The sequence below is a fragment of the Gymnoscopelus microlampas genome (assembly GCF_963454915.1).
Source record: "Gymnoscopelus microlampas genome assembly, chromosome: 2".
NCBI classification, from domain to species: Eukaryota; Metazoa; Chordata; class Actinopteri; order Myctophiformes; family Myctophidae; genus Gymnoscopelus; species Gymnoscopelus microlampas.
Window position 1 is genome coordinate 39,309,440 of NC_139939.1, and position 20,257 is coordinate 39,329,696.

At 41.7% G+C, this 20,257-nt stretch overlaps 1 protein-coding gene across 2 annotated transcripts in view; it reads right to left on the bottom strand.

Moving 5' to 3' along the window:
- The window catches only part of arhgap10 (Rho GTPase activating protein 10), an 83,768-nt gene that overhangs the window by 38,866 nt on the left and 24,645 nt on the right, over window positions 1-20,257 (bottom strand). For both annotated transcript variants that reach the window (XM_084041983.1, XM_084041984.1), the window contains exons 2-14: window positions 16,216-16,311; window positions 15,708-15,769; window positions 12,583-12,654; window positions 12,045-12,146; window positions 9,319-9,429; window positions 8,157-8,261; window positions 6,653-6,782; window positions 6,400-6,506; window positions 6,012-6,106; window positions 4,228-4,309; window positions 3,946-3,991; window positions 3,608-3,676; window positions 2,758-2,832 (exon numbers count right to left, since the gene is read on the bottom strand). In XM_084041983.1, coding sequence (XP_083898109.1) covers window positions 2,758-2,832; window positions 3,608-3,676; window positions 3,946-3,991; window positions 4,228-4,309; window positions 6,012-6,106; window positions 6,400-6,506; window positions 6,653-6,782; window positions 8,157-8,261; window positions 9,319-9,429; window positions 12,045-12,146; window positions 12,583-12,654; window positions 15,708-15,769; window positions 16,216-16,311 — 1,152 coding nt within the window. The remainder of the gene's footprint in view (window positions 1-2,757; window positions 2,833-3,607; window positions 3,677-3,945; window positions 3,992-4,227; window positions 4,310-6,011; window positions 6,107-6,399; window positions 6,507-6,652; window positions 6,783-8,156; window positions 8,262-9,318; window positions 9,430-12,044; window positions 12,147-12,582; window positions 12,655-15,707; window positions 15,770-16,215; window positions 16,312-20,257) is intronic.

Below are 20,257 nucleotides of genomic sequence, written 5' to 3' on the forward strand. Positions count from 1 at the left end.
TTAAGTTGTTGTATCTTGTTTTTGTTGAAAAATGTATTCATTTGAACATAATTGTATTGTCGATATGATAATAAAAACAATTGATAACAAAAAAAAAAAAGAAAGCATGTTAATATTTCATAGACGACACAGGTTATGTTTGACTTTATTGTATTCACCATATGACTTAAACTTCCACATTTTCAGTGGTGTTACTGGGCTGCGCAATTGCGTAATATAATGTACTAAATTATTTCTCCACAGAGCCAACTCCAGCATGGGTAGACATTGAATCACTTTCAATCAACCAAAAATGTATACGTACTCTGCAAATATTAAAAAGCTCAGGAAACAAACAAGTAATCCATTTGTATTACATGTAAATATTGTAAACCAGGAGTATCAGACCAGGGTTTCCATCTCTGGGCTATTAAAGGTCTAACTAAAGTAGGAGATATGTTCCAAGATGGGAATCTGATGTCATTTGAACAAATACACACTAAATGTGATCTTCCAGATAGCCACTTCTTCAAATATCTACAGATAAGAAGCTTTATAACAGCATCTGGTATCAGTCATTGACTGATATCTGATCATTGCTATAGTAAAGGGTGTATTTCTGTGTTATATGACATGTTGGTTTCAAGCTCATCTGAATCTTCTAATGATCAACTGAGTTGTGCTATGGAAAGGATAACTTATATTCTGAAGAGGAAAAGTGAATCTATGATAGGGTTTGGGGCCCTTTTACCCAACTCAAAGAGATGTTGATGTGTCGGACATGCTTCGAAAGAATGATGATGGAAGTACCTCATGAACTGATGTGACTTTATGCACTTTATTGGACGCTGGTGCATTTGCCCTTTGTGTTGATCTGATTCATTTTCAATTCAATAGTTTCAATAGTTTATTTTATTTGATTGATTTCTGTTAGGTGTCTGGTCTTTTTTTTTTCTTTCTGTCTAAAGGTTGTGTAAAGTACGTCTTGTCAGTTGGCATGTCTTATCATTTTGTTTAAAAACAAGAAACATATTGTTTAAAAAAAACGAACAATATGGGAGCCAACACAGGGCAAAGCCAGGAAAGGCAAGAAGAACACCACCTACGTAGATGCACTGCGGCACGGCAGCTTAGCTAACAACACAGTAGAGCTCAAGACCCTGAGCTCTACAGTGGCAGCGATTCAGGGGTCCCGAGTTGGTGTTGGCTAGACTGCACTCTCGCATTGCATCGCATCTCGCATTGCAAATAAAAGGAAACAATAAGGATCAAACTGGGGAGGGTGGGAGAATGTGAAGATGTTCTCAATGCTCTGCATGGAGATGGCTGCACCCACATAAACACCATAAGTACATACCATAATATGCAAACAGCATTGGCACAACAACTACACTAAAATAGAGTGCTAATTTAACTCAGGGTGAACAAAATGGTTTGCAAAAATGTGGTTACATCTGTACACCCTGAGTTAAATTAACACTCCTCCTACACAGAGTGTACACATGTAAACAATGGGACCCATTTCGTTACATTTGCACACTTTCTGAGTATTTTACGTGGTAAAACTACGACAGCGAATATTGTTTTAAAGACTTCAATCAGGACTTCCAATGAAGAGTACACCATTTACAAACCGTAAAACAACTCAAGCTGTAAGGCCAACCGACATTTTTAAATGACATTTTGAGAAAATAAAATAGAATAAAACAGAACGTTAGGATGCATGTTCTTTTAAGTCCAGACGACAGACAGACTGGTCGGTCTTTGTGCCCATAACCAGACCCATTAAACAACCGGCTTAAAACGACTGTGTGCAGTAGAAGAGTGTTAACGCGGTCTGGTGCGTGACGGCAGTTTGGGTCTGGAGAGGATGCAGAGACAGGCTACAGGCTGCCGACCTGGGTTTGTTGTCATTCTGCACACAGAGCTGAAAGGGGGCTGGTGTCTGCTGGAGATGGCAGGAAACCAGGGGGGGGGGCGAGAGCTGTAGGAAAACAGGTGAGCTGTAGCGATGCAAGAGAGGTGAGTGTAGTAAAGAGACAGAGGGAGAAGTGAAAGGAAATGATAGAGCCAAAATGAGAGCCTTAAAGGGAGATGAGTCTGATTTCTAGCTATGCGTTAATGGGCCAAACGCCCGGAGACATCCCTGCAAGGAGAAAGATAGGATAGGAGGTACAGTCGGGTAGGAGATAGGATAGGAAATAGGAGGAGCTGGCAGCTCCGTCTGGTTGTCTCTGAGACTTACAACTGAATGCCAATGAGCCAGGAATGCATGCTGGCACCTGTTGCACGGAGAACTGTGGGAGGAGAGTCTGGATCTGATAGGCTGACAGGCTGTTGTCTGTTGAAGAGCTCTATCTCTCTTGCTCTTACTCTGACACATTCCATTAAACCGATGGCTACCGACCATCACAGAGACGGTGAGGGAACAGCGCGACAGTGTACATTAAACAAGAAGTTATTCTAAGTCTCACCAGCGCTGTTCTAATAGCAATGACATTGAGAAGTTTTATTACAAAATGAAGTGTCCCCCCGTACAACATGATTGATAGCACAAAAGCATAAGATAATGTATGATACTTTAAAAGGTAAGTCCTTGGTTGAAAGATAAATGAGCTTTTATGATCCCGATCATCAATATTTTAGAGATATGAATTAATTAAGTTGAGGCAATGATTCATTTTAATGGAACATATATAGCATTTTGAAAATTAACCTTTCAACCTTCCCAGACTATTTTCTAAATGAGCAACAAAATGAGAAGAGATGGATCCTCACCAATCATTAATAGGAGAAGCTTTGGAACCTTAGAGCTGACCCCTGGGACTCTGTACAGGCCTTGTTCATTGATTCCTGGCAGGACACACATTGACAAGATGACAGATTAACACATTTGATAAGCAACATACAAGAAAATGACAAAGAATGTTCGGAAATTCAACGTCAAACTACAGTTTCATGGATATGTGCTTGTTATAAAAACAAAAACAAACAAACAAGTTTAAAGCTCTGGGGACTGTTCATGTGAATAATTTAAATGCTTACAGTGTCTTGGCTTACCAACGAAACAGACAAACTGTCATGTTACAACTGGAACTAAGACAGATCAAACGTAATCATCTGACAACATGACTGATTGCAGCTCTAGACTAATTTAATTACATGCGACCAAAGCCAGTAGCACAGCATGTAAATATCTTCCAGCAATGTTCACTGTTGTTTAGAGCAAGTCTGCCCTCTTGTGGAGAGACACAAATACTACAACCCCAACCCCTTTTTAAATCCAGGGAAAGGTGACAAGACCAAATATTCCATCTCATATTACACTTGAGGGTCCAATGCCCTGCTCAAGGGCACTTAACCACTTAAGCCTTAATGTACTTAGTTGTATAACAAATAGCACAAATAGATCTACAATCTCACAATGCCTCACATCACATGACTGGTTGTGAGCTTGTAGATCAGCTATTTGTTAAAAGCCCAACATGGAGATGCTAGGTTTAAAATGGTTAAGACAGCACCCATCGGGAGATTTAAGAGCATATCTCATTGACTTTTCCCTCCCCTTCATGTTTCACTCTCCTCCCACACGATCAGTATAAACACTTTGACAGCCAGTCAAGCTTACCTCTCTTCTCTATGGCGTTGAGGCAGTTCTTCACAAAAGACAATCCCATATCATCTAGCTGGGCATCAACTACACAGAAAGGTCAAATCAACAATCAACCAACCAACCAACCGACCACATTGTGCAGCAGCACTTACAGGGACATTATTTTAGTATATTTAACTCTGAAACTGTAAAATAAATGTTTACACTTGCTGGGTCCATCTAAACCAGCTCCAAATTTTAACTTTCAGAGTTAAATGAACACCCAGGATTTTATTGTTCATACATATTCATACACAGCACTTTGTTTGTTTTGATCACAGAAACATCACAAGCAGCTACTGCAAGATACTTACTTCCCCTTTCTTTAGATTGAGTCCTTCCAAGGAAATGGCCAAATCCCTGTCGGGAGTAAAAGAAAATATCATATGAGCTTACGTTTATATAACATTCAGATCTCTTCATCTTTTGTGATATATAGCAGTAAACAAGACAAAAAAAAGCTAGATTTTCTCAACCATAAAGAACTGTAATTTGCAGTGAGATGGTCATCTAATAGCATAGGACTTCATTTAGGATGATGTGAGCCAAGTATGAGTGCTGTATGATGACATGCTACAGCGGCTGGACTGACTCACCGGTTCCTTCCCGCCCATGGCCTGCATCCAGAACTTGTGGTCGTCTTCTGACAGGGCCTGTACTGTGAGCACCGTCCCCGGACTTGGTAGAGAAAAAAAACAAATACATTAACACCACTGGCTCAATGTTAGACAGGGCTTGGGGCATCCTGATGGCTCTCAGCTCAGTAAAGGGACCCATTGACCATACAGGTATAACCACCACAAGGTCCCGAGTATCCACTTTTATCTCATGTAGCGTGTCATCCCAAGTCTCTACTTTCACTTTCCTGAGAGTCCTGACTCCTGAGATGTTTTGTGTCCCAGACAAAGGACTACTTGCATATGGGAATATTCTCTAATATCTGCTAATCAAGTATTCAAGCAATCAATTTAGTACATTTGCTTGCGATTTCACCTAAGAGATTAAATGTGGGTCCTGACTTGCGAGTCATGCTTTATAGTCTAAAACCTCAATTTACACCTTCTCACCTGTCGTCTGTTCTCAGAAATGTATAATACATACTGTACTGTCTCTCTACACACTATATGCGGTAACTGTCGGAGACGTCACATAGGCAAGGCTTTCTTTCATTTTCACATAAAAACCAACTGTCTAAATACTGTGCTCAGTGTGCTGCATACTATATGAGTTCTATCAAGCTGCATTTAGCAGTCTTCATGTCCCCACATAACTCCATTAAAGTATGCACAGTTCTGCATCTGCACATGCCTTCTGGAAGGAAGATGATGAGAACAGCCCCCCCTTGGAAACAAACAAACAGGTGTAACAGGAAGCTCCAAAGCACACAAGCTTAGAGTATTTTATGTTGTAATTTACGGGACTATGCATATCAACTTATTCATTACGCCTGGGATGGGTGACTGACTCAATTTCAATGCTAAGCTCAGCGTTGTAGCTGTTCTATGAACAGCTCAGAATAGCAGCGGAGACTTAAGTTGAGTGACATAATGAGATATCTATTACAGTAGGGCACAAGCAGAGCATGACAAATCCTCCCAGCTATGTGTGAATGTGTGTGTGTGGAGGCAATCTTCCATGACCAATCCTCCTGTCCCTGCCCCTCTGCTATTGGAAAAGGCAAACAGTCTGTCTGGAGCTAAAGACTGTAATTGATAACATAGTAATACAGTTAATAACACATTGATTTTGTCCTATGGTAGTTGGAGACAAGGAATTGTGTGAATATTTCAACTGTGTTTCAAGTGTACTGTATTTCAGAAATGTTCAATTTGAGGAAGGTGGGGGATTGTGCTTACTTGCCAGCCTACTCCGGGCCATGATGCAAGTTGGGAACGATGCAAGTCGGGAATAGATGCCCCACCCATTGTGCAATACTCATGTTATTTGATGTACTCATTGTAGCCGTTGTCAACTCCACGTGCATCTCATTTGGCCTCTCGTGCCGCCTGGTTTCGTTCACTTCCTTCACTATGACCACAGCTCTCGTACTTTCTGTTCCATTGCACACACAGCCACTTATATTGGCAACACGGCACAAGCGAAGGAAAGCTCCGCCAAGCCGACGCATACACTAACCCCCAAACACACAGAAATTAGGTGCGTCCTCGGTAGTCGGGATAGATATGTGCGGTTTTCGGTGAAATGCCACTTGGCACTGCACGTCCCCAGGTCATATGGAACACACACGCCGAGTTTGAGCTTTGAGGTAGTTTGGTCGGATGGCGCCCGAGTTATCCCAGAGACAGACAGACAGACAGACAGACAGACAGACAGACAGACAGACAGACAGACAGTGGAGTGGTGGATATCACTGACGTACCGGTCGGTTATATCAAGGTCTAAGCAGAACCTCCTATCCAACACGTCTGTTGTTTTTCGGACACAGGATTTCAGAGTGACAGACTCAGTCTCACCCTGGGGACAAAACAGAAACCAAGTCAAACCAGAATGGACTGTGGAATATTGGTGTCATGTGAGGTAAAACAGATCAGGTCATCAAGGAAACGGACATGGTGTGCTATCATTATTTCATGACTTCATATTTATAATCTGATCATGTGCCCTCGAGCGAGGAGGGGTAATCCCATGTGCAATGACTGTTCATGATTGTGAAACAGAGCATTGCTGACAAAAGTGTATCCAACCATGCTAAGTCAACATTCCTAAATAAACGATGATTAATGGAAATGTGCATCATGGTTACTCACCATTTTCCCACCAGATCTGTGGTCAAATGTGACCATGTGCAGAATCTTCTGTTCCTTGACAAACGTGCAGTAACGCTTGACCCAACTGGAACCAAAGGGAGGCGGTCCTGCAACATCGAGGCACAGCTTATATTTATCGGTTTATGTTTGTACGTGCGTGCGTGCGTGTTTGCGTGTATATACATACATACATACAGTATGTATTGTTGACACAGAGAGACAATCATCCACATACTGTAGGTCAGAGTCTTACTTTTCTCCTGGACATAAAGGTAACCTTCACTGCTGATAGGACTGGTCTGTCTGAACTCCGGGGGGACCTCCCTGAATTTCTTCATCAGCTCGTATACCTCTGCTCGTGTGCCCTCGAACCGACTCCTCGTCTGGGAGGGAAGGAGACAGGGGACAAGGTCACACTCCAGGACCTCACTTCCTGCAGTTCCTGGGTCATTTAAGGGCAGCCGACATAATGTGAGGTCACTGCCGCACAAACACCTGACTGTTTCCTTTGGAAATTCCCTTAGGAAACCCCTCAACCTCCCCTGGAGTAGACCAAAACCACCAATGAAACAGAAAGCTCTGCTGACCTACGGGCGGACTTGGGCTAGATCCCGTTGAGACAATTCCAGTCCCGGGGAATCCCAGTTGAAAACGGATGTTGTTTTTCCTCACGTGTCAGTCCAATTAATAAATGATTCAGGTTAAGTTCTGAATATAATTTTGAATTATCTACACATATCTACACATGTACTGTACTGCTGCTGACTGCTGACTAACAATGCGTCGCATCACAACGTGTTGTAGCTTCTAGATCTGCTATTTTTTTTAAACGTTTGAACAATTGTGATGTTTTTTTGTTTAACTGAGGTTGAACATGGTCATTTTAGTATAATTGGTAACACCTGCTTAACAACATTATCCCCAACTATCCATGTCCATATGGCTGCTGTGAAAAAGGTCTATTGCAAGCACTCAATAGTCACAACTTTATGACTCCATGGAGTTCAAGATGTCTAGGTTTAGGACAGGATTTCCCCCATCATTCTTTAGCCATGACAATGCTGTGATTGCTGTGTGCCCCCCCACTGCTAATCCAGTTGCCACACCAGTTGGCAGTACAGGAGTTGTGCCTGGTTCTCTCATTTATTTTAAAACACTTTCTTCTGTGGTACTGATGTAACAGTAATGCCATTAATATCTCATAGTAAATTGGTCTTTGCACTCATACATTTTAGGTGAAATTTAAAAAAAGCAAAAAATGCTTTAGAAATGATTAGAAAATCTAATCTTTATATCTAAACCTTGATTTAGGGCACTCATCTCCAGTCACCTTGATGCTGGGAAGAATGCACAGTACTGTATGCAGGTTTCTACTCCAAACAAACTTCAGGTTAGTCACCTGCATTCAGTTTTCATATCACATAAAAGGAGACTCTCAATGTAGGGCATAAATGTGCCAAACTTTGGGATTTTATGGCAAGAATTGTCCGCTTGTCAATCTTATAGATTAGTGCCACGGAAAATAAAGGCAAATCTATTCTTAACCACATAACCTATTCAGGAGGGAACATTCAGCTAAATTAGCTGCTCTACAAGCTAAGAACACGTCGCGTAGCAAAGCGCTATGAGCTTGCAGATTGGCTATTTTCAGCGAAGAAATTTGTCATGGGGGAAGCGTACCAAGTACAGAGGCGACCCTGGTCAACTAAGTATTATTTACTAAGTCTAAAAGGGTTTCAATGTTACTGTTGTATTACATTTTGAATGTTGATCTGTAGTGCTCTCTTGTAATGGTCAAAGTCCTTGGCCAGCTCAAAACCTTGATGGTAGAAGGTGAAGACTGTCTGAAAGAAGGCCAACATCTGATGAAACATAGAACAGAAGAGAAGATTCAGTTTCACAGAGTTAAAATGGGAAAGAAGAAGGGTAAAATAATAGTGACAAAATAGAAGATACAAAAAATATCTAATACATACAATGTTTTTAAAGTTCAAATATCAAAAATGCACATCCTACTATAAATGCTTGAAATCTCTGACCGTCCGATCGATCAAGTAAAGGAGGGAGTGCCATGCCCTATGACAAGTCGGTCCGATAGGCGATTGTCCAGAACCGCCGATCCAACCAATATACCCATATACAGGCATAATGGAGATCCGGTTGTTGTAATCGCAGATCCGACCAATATGCCCATACAATGGCATGCTCATCTATGAGACCGATCGACTTTGATGTGCGTATCGCAGAGGACCCGAGGGAGTTATACGCCACGTGGGAAGTCAGTGAATCTCCAAAATACGTATATTGATAAATCCGCAAACCCCATATATGGAAATCACTGACGTCATCAACATGACGCCATAGTATTGACGTCATAGACTGGCCTGGACTCCATATTTAAGCATGCCTGACACGGGACTGTGAAATACGGGCATAAAAGGGACACAGAGAGACAGATACAGAAATCTCCATACTGTATAAGGGCATAAAAGGGACACAGACGGGTACAATGGCTAATCTGATCACGGGTACAACGGGTATTGCAGAGTGGGGCATGCATTTCCAACTTGCATCGTTCCAGACTTGCGTCGTTCATGAATAGGCCGGTGCCATGTCTAGCAGTAATAATAAAGTCAATTTTTATTAATCAAATAACCAGATTCCAGTGCAGGTCAACAAACTCAAAGAGAAACTGCTGTAGAATGATGTGATAACCTGAAACAAGATAAACATGCTGTTTACCAAGTCATTTGCAAAAATAAATAATACAGCTAATCAGAATTGTCACATAATATTAGAGTGTACCACTGCAGGTCTTGTGCCGTTATCAGATTGGTCTCATCACTATCACAAACACCCTGTTGACATGGCACACTATACTGATCAAAACCAATTAGGGCGGTTGTATTGTGCACTCACCGGTTCCACGCATTCAAATTTCTTCCTCTCCTGGATCTCCTGCAGTTTGCACACATATTCTAACGACTCCTCCTGAAAGTGCTGTCTTATGGTCTCCACCTGGCCGTCTGCCTGATGAGGGAGAGGAGACGTGATGATGCATTAAAATACACCAGATCGATTAATTAGGCTTTGTTCAGACTGTGGGCAAAGTTGATGTGTTTCTCAAATCTGATATTTGAGACTGACTATGCACACTTATTTGCAAGTGATCAGATCGGATTTGTGTATTCAGACTTTGTTCTTTGTGGTAACGACATGCATGAGTAATGCTTAACTTAGCTTGCAGACTGCAAATTCTTGGCGAGCAACACCGTTGTGCGTCAAAGTATACATTGGCGTCAGTGTCTGCGTGTCCACTACTACCTAAGAATGTAGTCAAATCTAATTTAGCAAACATCAGTTTCCTTTTTTGTTTTGTTTTATTGTTTTGCTTTGCTTTTCTGTTCAGACTTGATAAAACTAATTCTGGATAGCCCAAAAATCTAATTTGGGCTGCCAGTCTGAACATAGCCTAAAAGTCATAGATCAGTGGTGTTAACCGATTAAGACCTGAGGCTGATTCTACAAATGGCTTCTAAATGAGCAGTTCTCACACTTCACACGCAGATTTACAAGCTTGCAGCACGGCACGAAGTGACGCACTGTGAGCTTGTATGTCTGCTATTTTTGTCATAGCCAACGCAAAAATCTAAAATGACACATGGGTTTTAATATAATGTGTGAAAGGCATCTGAGAGTATTCAGGTTTTCATCCCATTACACATATAATACACTCACATCTCTATGGAAAATACTGTAAATGAATACCACTGTCAGACTGATGGGTTTAACCCATTAAGACCTGAGGCTGTTATAAAACTTATGTTATATATATTCAAAGATTTGCACAAATGTTCACGATGTTTGAAATATCGTGACACACGTATATAGCTAAAATCTAAAATGACACAGATGCTTTCCCAGTTTTAATGGGTTTAAGCAAAGTAGAGTCAGTCTGATCTGATAGATTACAATACAGTGAGGGGAGCTAGAGGAAGGCTGTACAGGTTGTGTGTACACAGGGAACCTTGTTCATATTCAATTGAAACATTAGCCTACACCAGTGACAGCCTAGTACTCCATTCATTTTAGTTCTCAGGGTACCTGTGAGCACTGGCAAAACATTAACAAAACAGGACTGTTCCAAGCAGGTTTTCATTAGCTGCCTGGCAACAAAAATGTCATGACTCCAAAAGCATCTGTTTAGTCCAACTAGGCAAAGACGAGGCGCCCAGTGCAAACACACTGAGAATTATATTTGACACTATCCACAAAAGCTATTTTTTTTTGTGCCTGGCATTCTAGAACAATAGGTCCTGTAATACCTGAGTAATGTTGGCGACTGGTGCATTATGAAAAGGCCAGGTAATCTCCAAGCCAAGCATTTGATCTATTCTAATCAATTCTAAGTAATGCCAGCGAGCAGTGTGCACATTACTTAGCAGTGTATAAAATCCAGAGTCTGACTGATGAGGTTCTTTGTCTGGTAGGTGGACTGGCTAATACCACACTCCTCTAGATGTACTAGTGATTTATCAATTCAAACAAATAGGCTACTGTTCGGTATGTTGCTTTGTCACATGGCTGGTGCTGTTCTGAGAGAATGACGTTGGTGACTCGTGGCTCTGAACAAATGACTGGGTATATATTTATTAATCTCTGATAGAGATCTGTTTTGGAAACGCAGACCCCGTGTCACAAGACGCGGCGAGAAAAGAACGGGCCCGCAATGAAAAATGTCAACAGTATGAAGAGTTTCCTTTCCCTGGTGTATACAATCTACTATATGTCTCAGCCTTACATGGCTATGTTCTTATGGAGGTAAGAAGCTGTACAGCATACAGACGCATTGTTCGTTGAGAGGACAGTTTCCTGTAAATCACATGTACGGTACAGTGATTGTACAACCCCCATGTCATTGCATGTCCACCGCATTATTGCTGCCTCTGAGAGGAAGTGTTCGAAAAAGATAAACTTTGTCCCATTTTTAACCGCTCTAAGAAGCAAAGAATTGTCCAGCGAGTAGTATTTTGAAAGATTTTAGTTGTGGGTTACAATTTGTACAACAGAAACGGCAGTTGCAGTACTTCTGTACATACAATAGATCCAGAATGCTGGACTTTTGAGGGCTACCACTGTAGGTCCATGTACCCATACCCTTGTATGCATAGTTGCATACAAAAACTTCCTGCCACCTTATTCTCAACACAAAAAAAAAACACATTTTCATTCACGTTTTTCTTCTAATTAAATCATGTCATCCATACATAACTCAGCAAATAAAAAATAAAAAACTGTAACTGGTGGATAATGTAGCATTGTGTTGTTCCACAAGCCACAGCCTCTGGCTTTGACCTTGGTGGTGTAGGAGCAGTGAACAGAAGCCTTTCCTTTCCAAACCAGCCAGGAAAACTCTGGCTGCAGAGAGGCAGGCCAATGGAAACTCACACAGCCCAGCAGGCACTAAAGCTACGCTCGTCCCCCAGTGGTCACAAAGACGAGAGCCAAAAAGCTGGGTAGTCTCTAGCTAAACAAATATCCCCCTTTCCATCCATTTTGGGTCAAAGTGAGTTGCTGCGTTACAGGGCAAGTGATCCATTTTCCACAATAAGTGTCAGACAGGGGTTGACTTTTAAGAGAAGTACCTCCTGTAGCTGTGGTTCCTTCTTCTTTGCTGACATATTCAAAAGCTTTTCCAAGGAGCTGTAGTACTTCTCTGTCTCCTTCTCATACTTCTTTCTTTCCGCCTTATGACCCCACGGAAGAAAAGCAGATGAAAATGAAACCAAATACTCCATTAGTCTTCATTATTGTCATTTAAAATTAAAACATTAAAACGTGAATAGGGGTTTAAAGTTAAGCACATTATACTGTGTGTTAATGTTAAAAGTCAAGTCCATGGTAAAGATGTACCCAGGATTTTGACATATTTACAAGATTTATTTATCTCAAGTAGATGTGCATCATATTGTTTTATAAAATTCTTCATTGATATGATAATAACATATGGTCAGTTACACAGTACAAAATATTTTACGAGGTCTCATAATCATTAAGGCATAAGAGAAAGATCATTTTGAATAAGGCACATCAACTCTGTTTATGAAGAGCTGCAGTAGACAGTGTTCTGGTGGAATGTTATTGTCAGATGGCATGATGAGCAAATGAATGGCCACACGGTACCTTTGCTGCTCGTAGTTGGTCTTTCCTGAACTTATCCATGGGTTTCATTAAGGCATCATCAATGTTTCTCATCTACATGAACAGAGGGTAGAGTCTTTAAACATACATATCTAATTTCCTTGTCATTTGACCGTACAGTATGCATTTGATATTTCAAAATCAAAGAGACCATTGTATAGCTGTACTGATACGCAGTATAACAGCACCCGCTCTCATGTCATGAAGCTTAAATTGCTTCAATCTGTGTTCTGATATGACCCAATTTCAACATGCGTGTGAACTTGTGCACCCATAAAACTTTATGGTTTGCAAGGGGAGAGCACTGAACATTGTTTTAACAAATGTTTCCAATGTACATTATGGCATTACACTCAAATCATTCCACCAACATGTTTAGTTTTCCTTCCAAGATTGATTTCAGGCAAGGCAAAGCAAGGTAAGTTGTATAGCACATTTCAACGAACGTTAAAAGCATTAAGACAAAGTGCAAAAAAACAACAACAAAAACATTGTAAAAGTAATTTAAGGCATTTAAATACAATATAAAAAGGATTAAAGATTTATGGAAATATGAAGTATAAATGAGCTAAAATACATGAAATACAAGAAATGAAGTGCAGTGCGAGAAATAATCAAAAGCCTAAATAAAAGGCTTTGATTTAAGAGAACAGAGGTGTAGCGAACCTGCACTTTTCAGAGAGTTTGTTAAAAAGTAACGCTGCTTCTTCACATTTAATTTTGATTCTGGAGACAGAAAGCTGACCTGTCCCAGGTGACCTGAGAGGTCTAATGGTTCACAACATAGCAGAGGATCAGAAATGTATTTTGGCCCTAAATCATTCAGTGCTTTATAAAACAACAGTGTTTTAAAATGAATTCTTTGATAGACAGAAAGCCAGTGTAAAGATCTAAGAACTGGAGTGATATGATCCACTTTCTTGATCTTAGAAGGACACGAGCAGCAGCGTTTACTCCTGAATAACTGTAGTTAGGGTTAGGTACCATTTTTAGGGACACCTATAAAGACACTGTTACGGTAGTTGAGACTACTGAAGATAAATGCATGAACAAGTTTTTCCAAATCATATAAACCGTTTAATACTAATCCATACAGTACCTGCATTTCCACCCACTGTCTGTCCAGGCTATGGGACCGCTACCGTGACTACAGATCCCATAGCCTGTGGCGAATATGCTAATAAACAGCAAAATCTCAGAGCCATGGCAATGGTCAATGTCTATGTGCAATTTCAGATCAATTGGTCAACCAACTGAGGATAAAAATCTATGAGGACGGACTGACAGAGTTTTGTTAATTTAATAGTAGTATATTCTTAAGGTGACAGTAGTCTGACTTTGTAATCGTCTTAATGTGGCTGTTGAAATCCAGGTCCATGTCTATTGTCTACACCAAGACAGTAACGCTCTACAATTATTTGATTGATCGAAAAGGTAATCGATAGAATAATCACTAAGGAAATAAGGAATAGTTACAGCCCCACATATTTTGTTGTTTTGCATGTAGACAATGAACAAAATAGGCCCCAGAATGTCAGCTCGGATGTAAAAACGTTGATTAAAAGTTGTGTTTGATTCCTCTCCCTCCCTCCACTACAGTATGGTTTCCAGGAAGGCTACGATACATGTCATGGCATGCCTGCCCACCCCACCTCCAGTTGTTGCTGTAAACTATGATGTCATCATCCCACTGTGCTAAGCAGAGGAGCTGTGTTGTTGATCTGCACTTGAACCATCATACAGTAGCCTAGCTTCTGCCTGGCCTGAACCACCGGAACAAAACAATGGGCCAGCCACCCTCTTAGTCTTACCACAGACCTGTGGGGGAAGACATTACTATCTATAGTAAAAAGCTCATGCTGCATAAATCATGCATTCCTTTCCGAGAGCTATCTTTGGAATTTATGTTGTTTGGAATGGGTTTGAAAACTGCCACTGTTAAGCTGATGTGCTAGCTCACTAAAGAGAAATGCAAGGAATAAAATCACATGCAGTATATGAATCATCTATATATGTATTACATAACCTATGCTGAAGTCATAAAGAGTTCATAGGACAAGATCCAGGCAAGGCATTCTTGGCTACTGAACGCAGTGCAACCTAAAAAATTGCTGTATAAAGTGAGGTGCACTGACGGAGGGAGTTTTCCTTCCGGAAATGCCATCATGCTGTCAGCTATCACAGAGAAGGATGCTAGCCATTGCTCAGCGCAATGTGACCCAACATGAGCTCAAACTCCAAGGACAGGCCACCTTCAAGACTTCCTTTCTTAACTCCTTTAATACTGAATGTATACTATGGCTGTTACTGTCTTGGCTGAAACAGTGACTGGGTTTTATGGCAGCATGTTGTAATGGGCTCCATTATTGCTGACCTTGGGGCCTATCATATTCGGAGTCCCTGCGATCTGTCCTGGTGTTAAAGGCTTGGGCGCTGTGATGTGGTCCCACCCTGACACTCCCAGGTTAAGTCTCTGTGTGACAGTGACCCTTAAGCCAGGCAGAAGGGAGTGTTATATCATGCTCTTTACCTATCTATCCTCTATTGCCTTACATAGCTGAAGACTAGTGACTGTGTGAGGAATGAATCTGAAAATGACTCTTCTCAAAAGTTCTTCTCATGGCATTGGCCCACTAAATGTAGAGGTGGATAACATATCATGTAGTGGCATTTAATGGTATCATTTGTGCTGATGTTATACAGAGACCTTAGAAATTCTTGCAAGTCAGTTGCATTTGGCTTTGTAGGGCAGAATAAAGAAGCTGCTCACAGTGCCTTTAAAGTCTCTCTTATGTTTCTGAGACTAAACACAAATTGTGGTGTGTGTGTGTGTGTGTGTGTGTGTGTGTGTGTGTGTGTGTGTGTGTGTGTGTGTGTGTGGTCGGATGTCACACATGACATTCGACCACACACACACACACACACACTTGGAGTCACACAAGGACTCCAAGTGTAGGCAGGTAGACATGCAAATGGAGGCAAAAGCAACTGCATGCACAGTGCACACAACCCACGTAAACATACTGTATAGACCAATTATTTGCACCCACGCACAAACACAGGTATTTCCCCTAGATTGTATGCAGGTCTGAACTAGTTCTGCTCACCATCAGCTCTCTTTGGTCTTCCAGGTTCTTAAGGAATGAGGAAAACTCCTGCAAGGATTCATCTGAAAAAGACAGAAATACATGCTTTAATGGATTCAGCCACACAAACACACACACACACACACACACACACACACACACACACACACACACACACACACACACACACACACACACACACACACACACACACACACACACACACAAAGTACCACTGTTGCCATACAGACATAAACCAAAGATTTCGTAAAATTGTATGTTCTCAGTTGGGTGGCAGATGAGGAACCCCAAACAAACATTAAAACCTGAGTTATACTTGGTTGCGCGCCATGTCGCACACTGAACATAGCAGATCTTCAAGCTCACAACGTGTCACACTCAGACATGCTGTGAGCTTGTAGATCGGCGGTGCACGATACCGGCATGCAACTAAGTACAACTCACCCATAACAGTGTGTGGGCTGCCTTGGTGGCAACAACAGTAGCTGTGGCTGATGGCCACACTTACCAATACACCGCTCATCATCCGTCTTCGCATCTCCAATGTACTCAAAGTGAAACTCTCCCAGGCACTGGGCAAACTTCCTCTGGGCCATCCCGAGTTCTGGAGGAAGAGGAAAAATTTCAATTTGGATTTATGGGGGGTGCCCTGGTGGTCACAATCACAAAACATTGTGGGTTCAGTCCGCGCTTCAAGCGTCTGTGTTGTAGGTTATATCTCTCCTGTCTCAGCTCACTTTACAGTCTCTTCACTGCCGTTTGTCTGAATTAAGCAAAAATATCTCAAGGACTATCTTCAGGAGGCTGACGAGAGAGCATGCCCCATCTACATCGATGGCCTTGCAGTGGAGATGGTCAGCGACTTCTATCTCATCTGCATGCATTACTGAGGACTTTAAATGAGCCACACACGTTGTCAAAACGCCATCGGCTGAAAAAGGCAACCTGGGTTTATAATAGCAATTCACTACCATGTCTTTATAAAGGGTAGACAGGTTGATGGTTGGTGTGAAGTGCATAGGCTCAAGTACTAATCATAGACTATTTTCATAATGGTAATCAAAAACATTTCATTATATTTAGCACCTATTGCCTACCTGGCATCTATTCCTCATCTATGTGTACTCAGCAAACATCCTGATGGTTATGCCACCAGAAGGTTCCGACATCCTGTACATTTACGATCCATATACCCACTGATGTAAGCCGGCTGACAGCCTGACACTGTACATATGTCCCATCAGCCTCACTGTCTGTATATATCCATTCATGGACAATAAATGTTAATATTACTGGTCATTGATTGTACATTATACTTATGCCTACAACATTTAATAGATTATACATTATGTTAACCCAGTCAGACCACGTGCAGATGGCTAGAGTCAGACTAAGTTGCAGACGAGTTTCATCTTGATCATGTTTATCCTCAAAATAAGATAATTTTAATCTTGTTAAAGCTAGCTAACTATATTGAGCCCCAAAGGGGAAACTCAGGCAATAGTTCCATTGCAACAACAATGCATTAAAGGGTCATTGAAAGCCAAAGTGCATAGTCAATGAAGTTATATCAAATAATTTAAAAAAAAAAGTGCAAATGTGCAACGTGCAACCAATATGTAAAAAGTAATCAATAATAATGCCACACTCATCAATATGCATGAGTAGCTAATTGCCAAATGAAATGAATACATATTATAAAGAATATTACATAACACGTTTATTATAAAAATTCAACTACTGCGGGCAAAAAAGTCTTCCTCCACCTTTCAGTGGAGCATTTGACAGAACAGAAGCCGGTTTCTCCTGCAACTCTTTAAAAAAAAGTGCTGTACAAAGGAAAGTATAGTCACGTGACAGACAGAGGCATAGTATGTGTGTGTGTGTGTGTGTGTGTGTGTGTGTGTGTGTGTGTGTGTGTGTGTGTGTGTGTGTGTGTGTGTGTGTGTGTGTGTGTGTGTGTGTGTGTGTGTATGTGTGTATATACGCACTGTAGAATGTAAGAGGGCATAGGGAATGTATTGGCCAAGATTCCATCAAACCAATTCACAACATTAAACCTCAAGAAATCCTGAGAATTCAAGGCCTCATTTAGCTAGGCTGCTAAATGCAAATGCTTACTGCAGTTACTGCTTACAAGGGAAAGACCCAGCGTATGTAAGTAAACACAAATGGCCCCGGCTATTTTAGAAGCAGTGTCGAGATTTCCCCAGGGCTGGGAATCTCTGCCCCACGGCCATCCCCTGGGGAGGTGTGAGAGAATGTAGCGAGGAGTATTTTAAGACTGGAGCTATGAGCGGTATCCTGTGGAGCAACATCATTAGCTCTGGCAGCTGGTTTGGAGTTCTGTGGGGAAAGATCAACTGGTTTGTAGCTCCGAAACAGAGCTCATAGGCAGTGCAAGGCAGCCATTGTTCCCCCCATTTATCCTGCACCTACAAGATCGATGCAAACCATCTGAAATGATGCTGCTGTTTTTTGGAATGTCTGCTGTTGGCCCGTTTCTTTCCAAAATGCATCACATGCAGAGATGTTTAACACCCAATTCACACATTTGCGTTAGTCCACGGCGCTAAATGCAATACATTGGATATGCCCGAGGTTATGAGTGACAGACCGTCACCCTGTGTTCATTTTTCATCTGCTATCGAGGTGAACAAATGGACTGGATGGGATTGGAATAACGCATTCTGAATCAATATTGAGCAGCAACAGGTTGTCTCTACTGTACTCCTCCACGCCTGTGAGCTCTCCTGCCTCGGCAGAGCAGCTCACTCGCTCACAGCATAAACAAACATAAACAAACTGCTTCACAATGGCCCTGGTCACATCAATGTTAGTGTAACCAAGATACTTACTATGAAATATTTATTTTGGAAAAGGGGAGGAGGGGGGCTATGATTGGTTGGACACTTGTGTACTAGCATCAAAGTTGAGGCCACACATTTTGTTGTGGAGCGCCCCGACGCTGTGGAAGCACAGTACTTTGTGGAGCGCACAAAATGGCATGTCACTTCTTGTACTTGTATGAGTAGTGACAAATAAAACCTTCTTGATTCTTGAATTCAAACTTGGCATTTCTGTGATCTCATCATTATGATGACATTGCACTGAAGTCATAGACTGGCCTCCAAGTACTGCACTAAGCACTCTATGACAACGGGTACAAAAGGCATTGCATGACATAATAGCATCACGTCTATGAGCCACATGGCTTTGCAAGGCTACTTATGTAGATATTGCAATCAACTACATACGTAAAGTTCAAGTTGGGTGGGTGCCTGTGTGGATTTTGCCCCAATCAAATTATGGATATGCCTGATGTCAGCTCAAATCAACGGTTTCTGTAGTAACTCATACCACATGCCTATAGATTGTATGGAGATGATGACATCAGCGCAACATGCTAATTGGTGTCGTTAGACACTGTTTCTGTGTGTGACATCCGACCAGAGAGAGAGAGAGAGAGAGAGAGAGAGAGAGAGAGAGAGAGAGAGAGAGAGAGAGAGAGAGAGAGAGAGAGAGAGAGAGAGAGAGAGAGAGAGAGAGAGAGAGAGAGAGAGAGAGAGAGAGAGAGAGAGAGATATGGATTGTGGAGATTCAAGTCCAACCACAAGCCACAACACCTGTAGTCAGTTCCAGCTTGTGGAGGTCGTGCAACTACAGGAAGCTAGAGGTTGCAGTCAGTACACTGAGGTTATTACATGGGTTCTTAGTCTTACCCATGCAATAACCTGGCCAAAGCTGGGTACAGAAACACAAAAACGCACTGACATGTTGTCAGCACATTGTCAGGGGAATTTTGGACCACGGTTTTCTTACCTTTTCTATGATGAATGGTACAGTAGAAAAATGTCATAACTCCATCATGGGTCCGCCAAACGTGCGCCAATAGGCCTTGCGCTAGATCGCGTTTTAGGGGGGGGGGGGGGGTTCTGACCAAACACTACGCAACAAAAAAAAAGAAAAAGGAAGTCTCGCTAGACGAGATTGAAATCTCGAGATTTCAATCTCGTCTAGCGAGACTTCCTTTTCTTTTTGGACCATTCATCCTAAGATATCATAACTTCATAGAAAAGGTAAGAAAACCGTGGTCCAAAATTCTCCTTTAAGCCCGGCAACGTAGCATGAAGCGTTACGTTTTCGGCTTGATTTGATAGCTCTGATTTTGTACGAGCTAAAAGAAGCACAAAACCAGGGTTGCGTGCGTGCGTGCATTGGATTACAATGTTAATAGCCCCTAAGCTTAAACATGTGAGCTGGGTTGGACAATGCCTGCCTGCACTTAGCACAAAAGACAGTTTCTGCCTCAGTGGCCTATATCAAAACCATTTAAACCCCTCACAGGCGGGTCTCGACCATTTTTGTGTCTGTCATTCTTCTATATCTGCCAGTGCCACCGTCACCAAACAAGGATGCACAAGCAGTTTCACACTCATAAGCCTCAGGACGTGGAGTTAGAACCCGGGCCAGCTGCAGGAAGGACTAGAGCCTTATTTATGTGCCACTCTTACCAGGTGGGCCATCAGGGCACCAGGGAGTAGTCATCT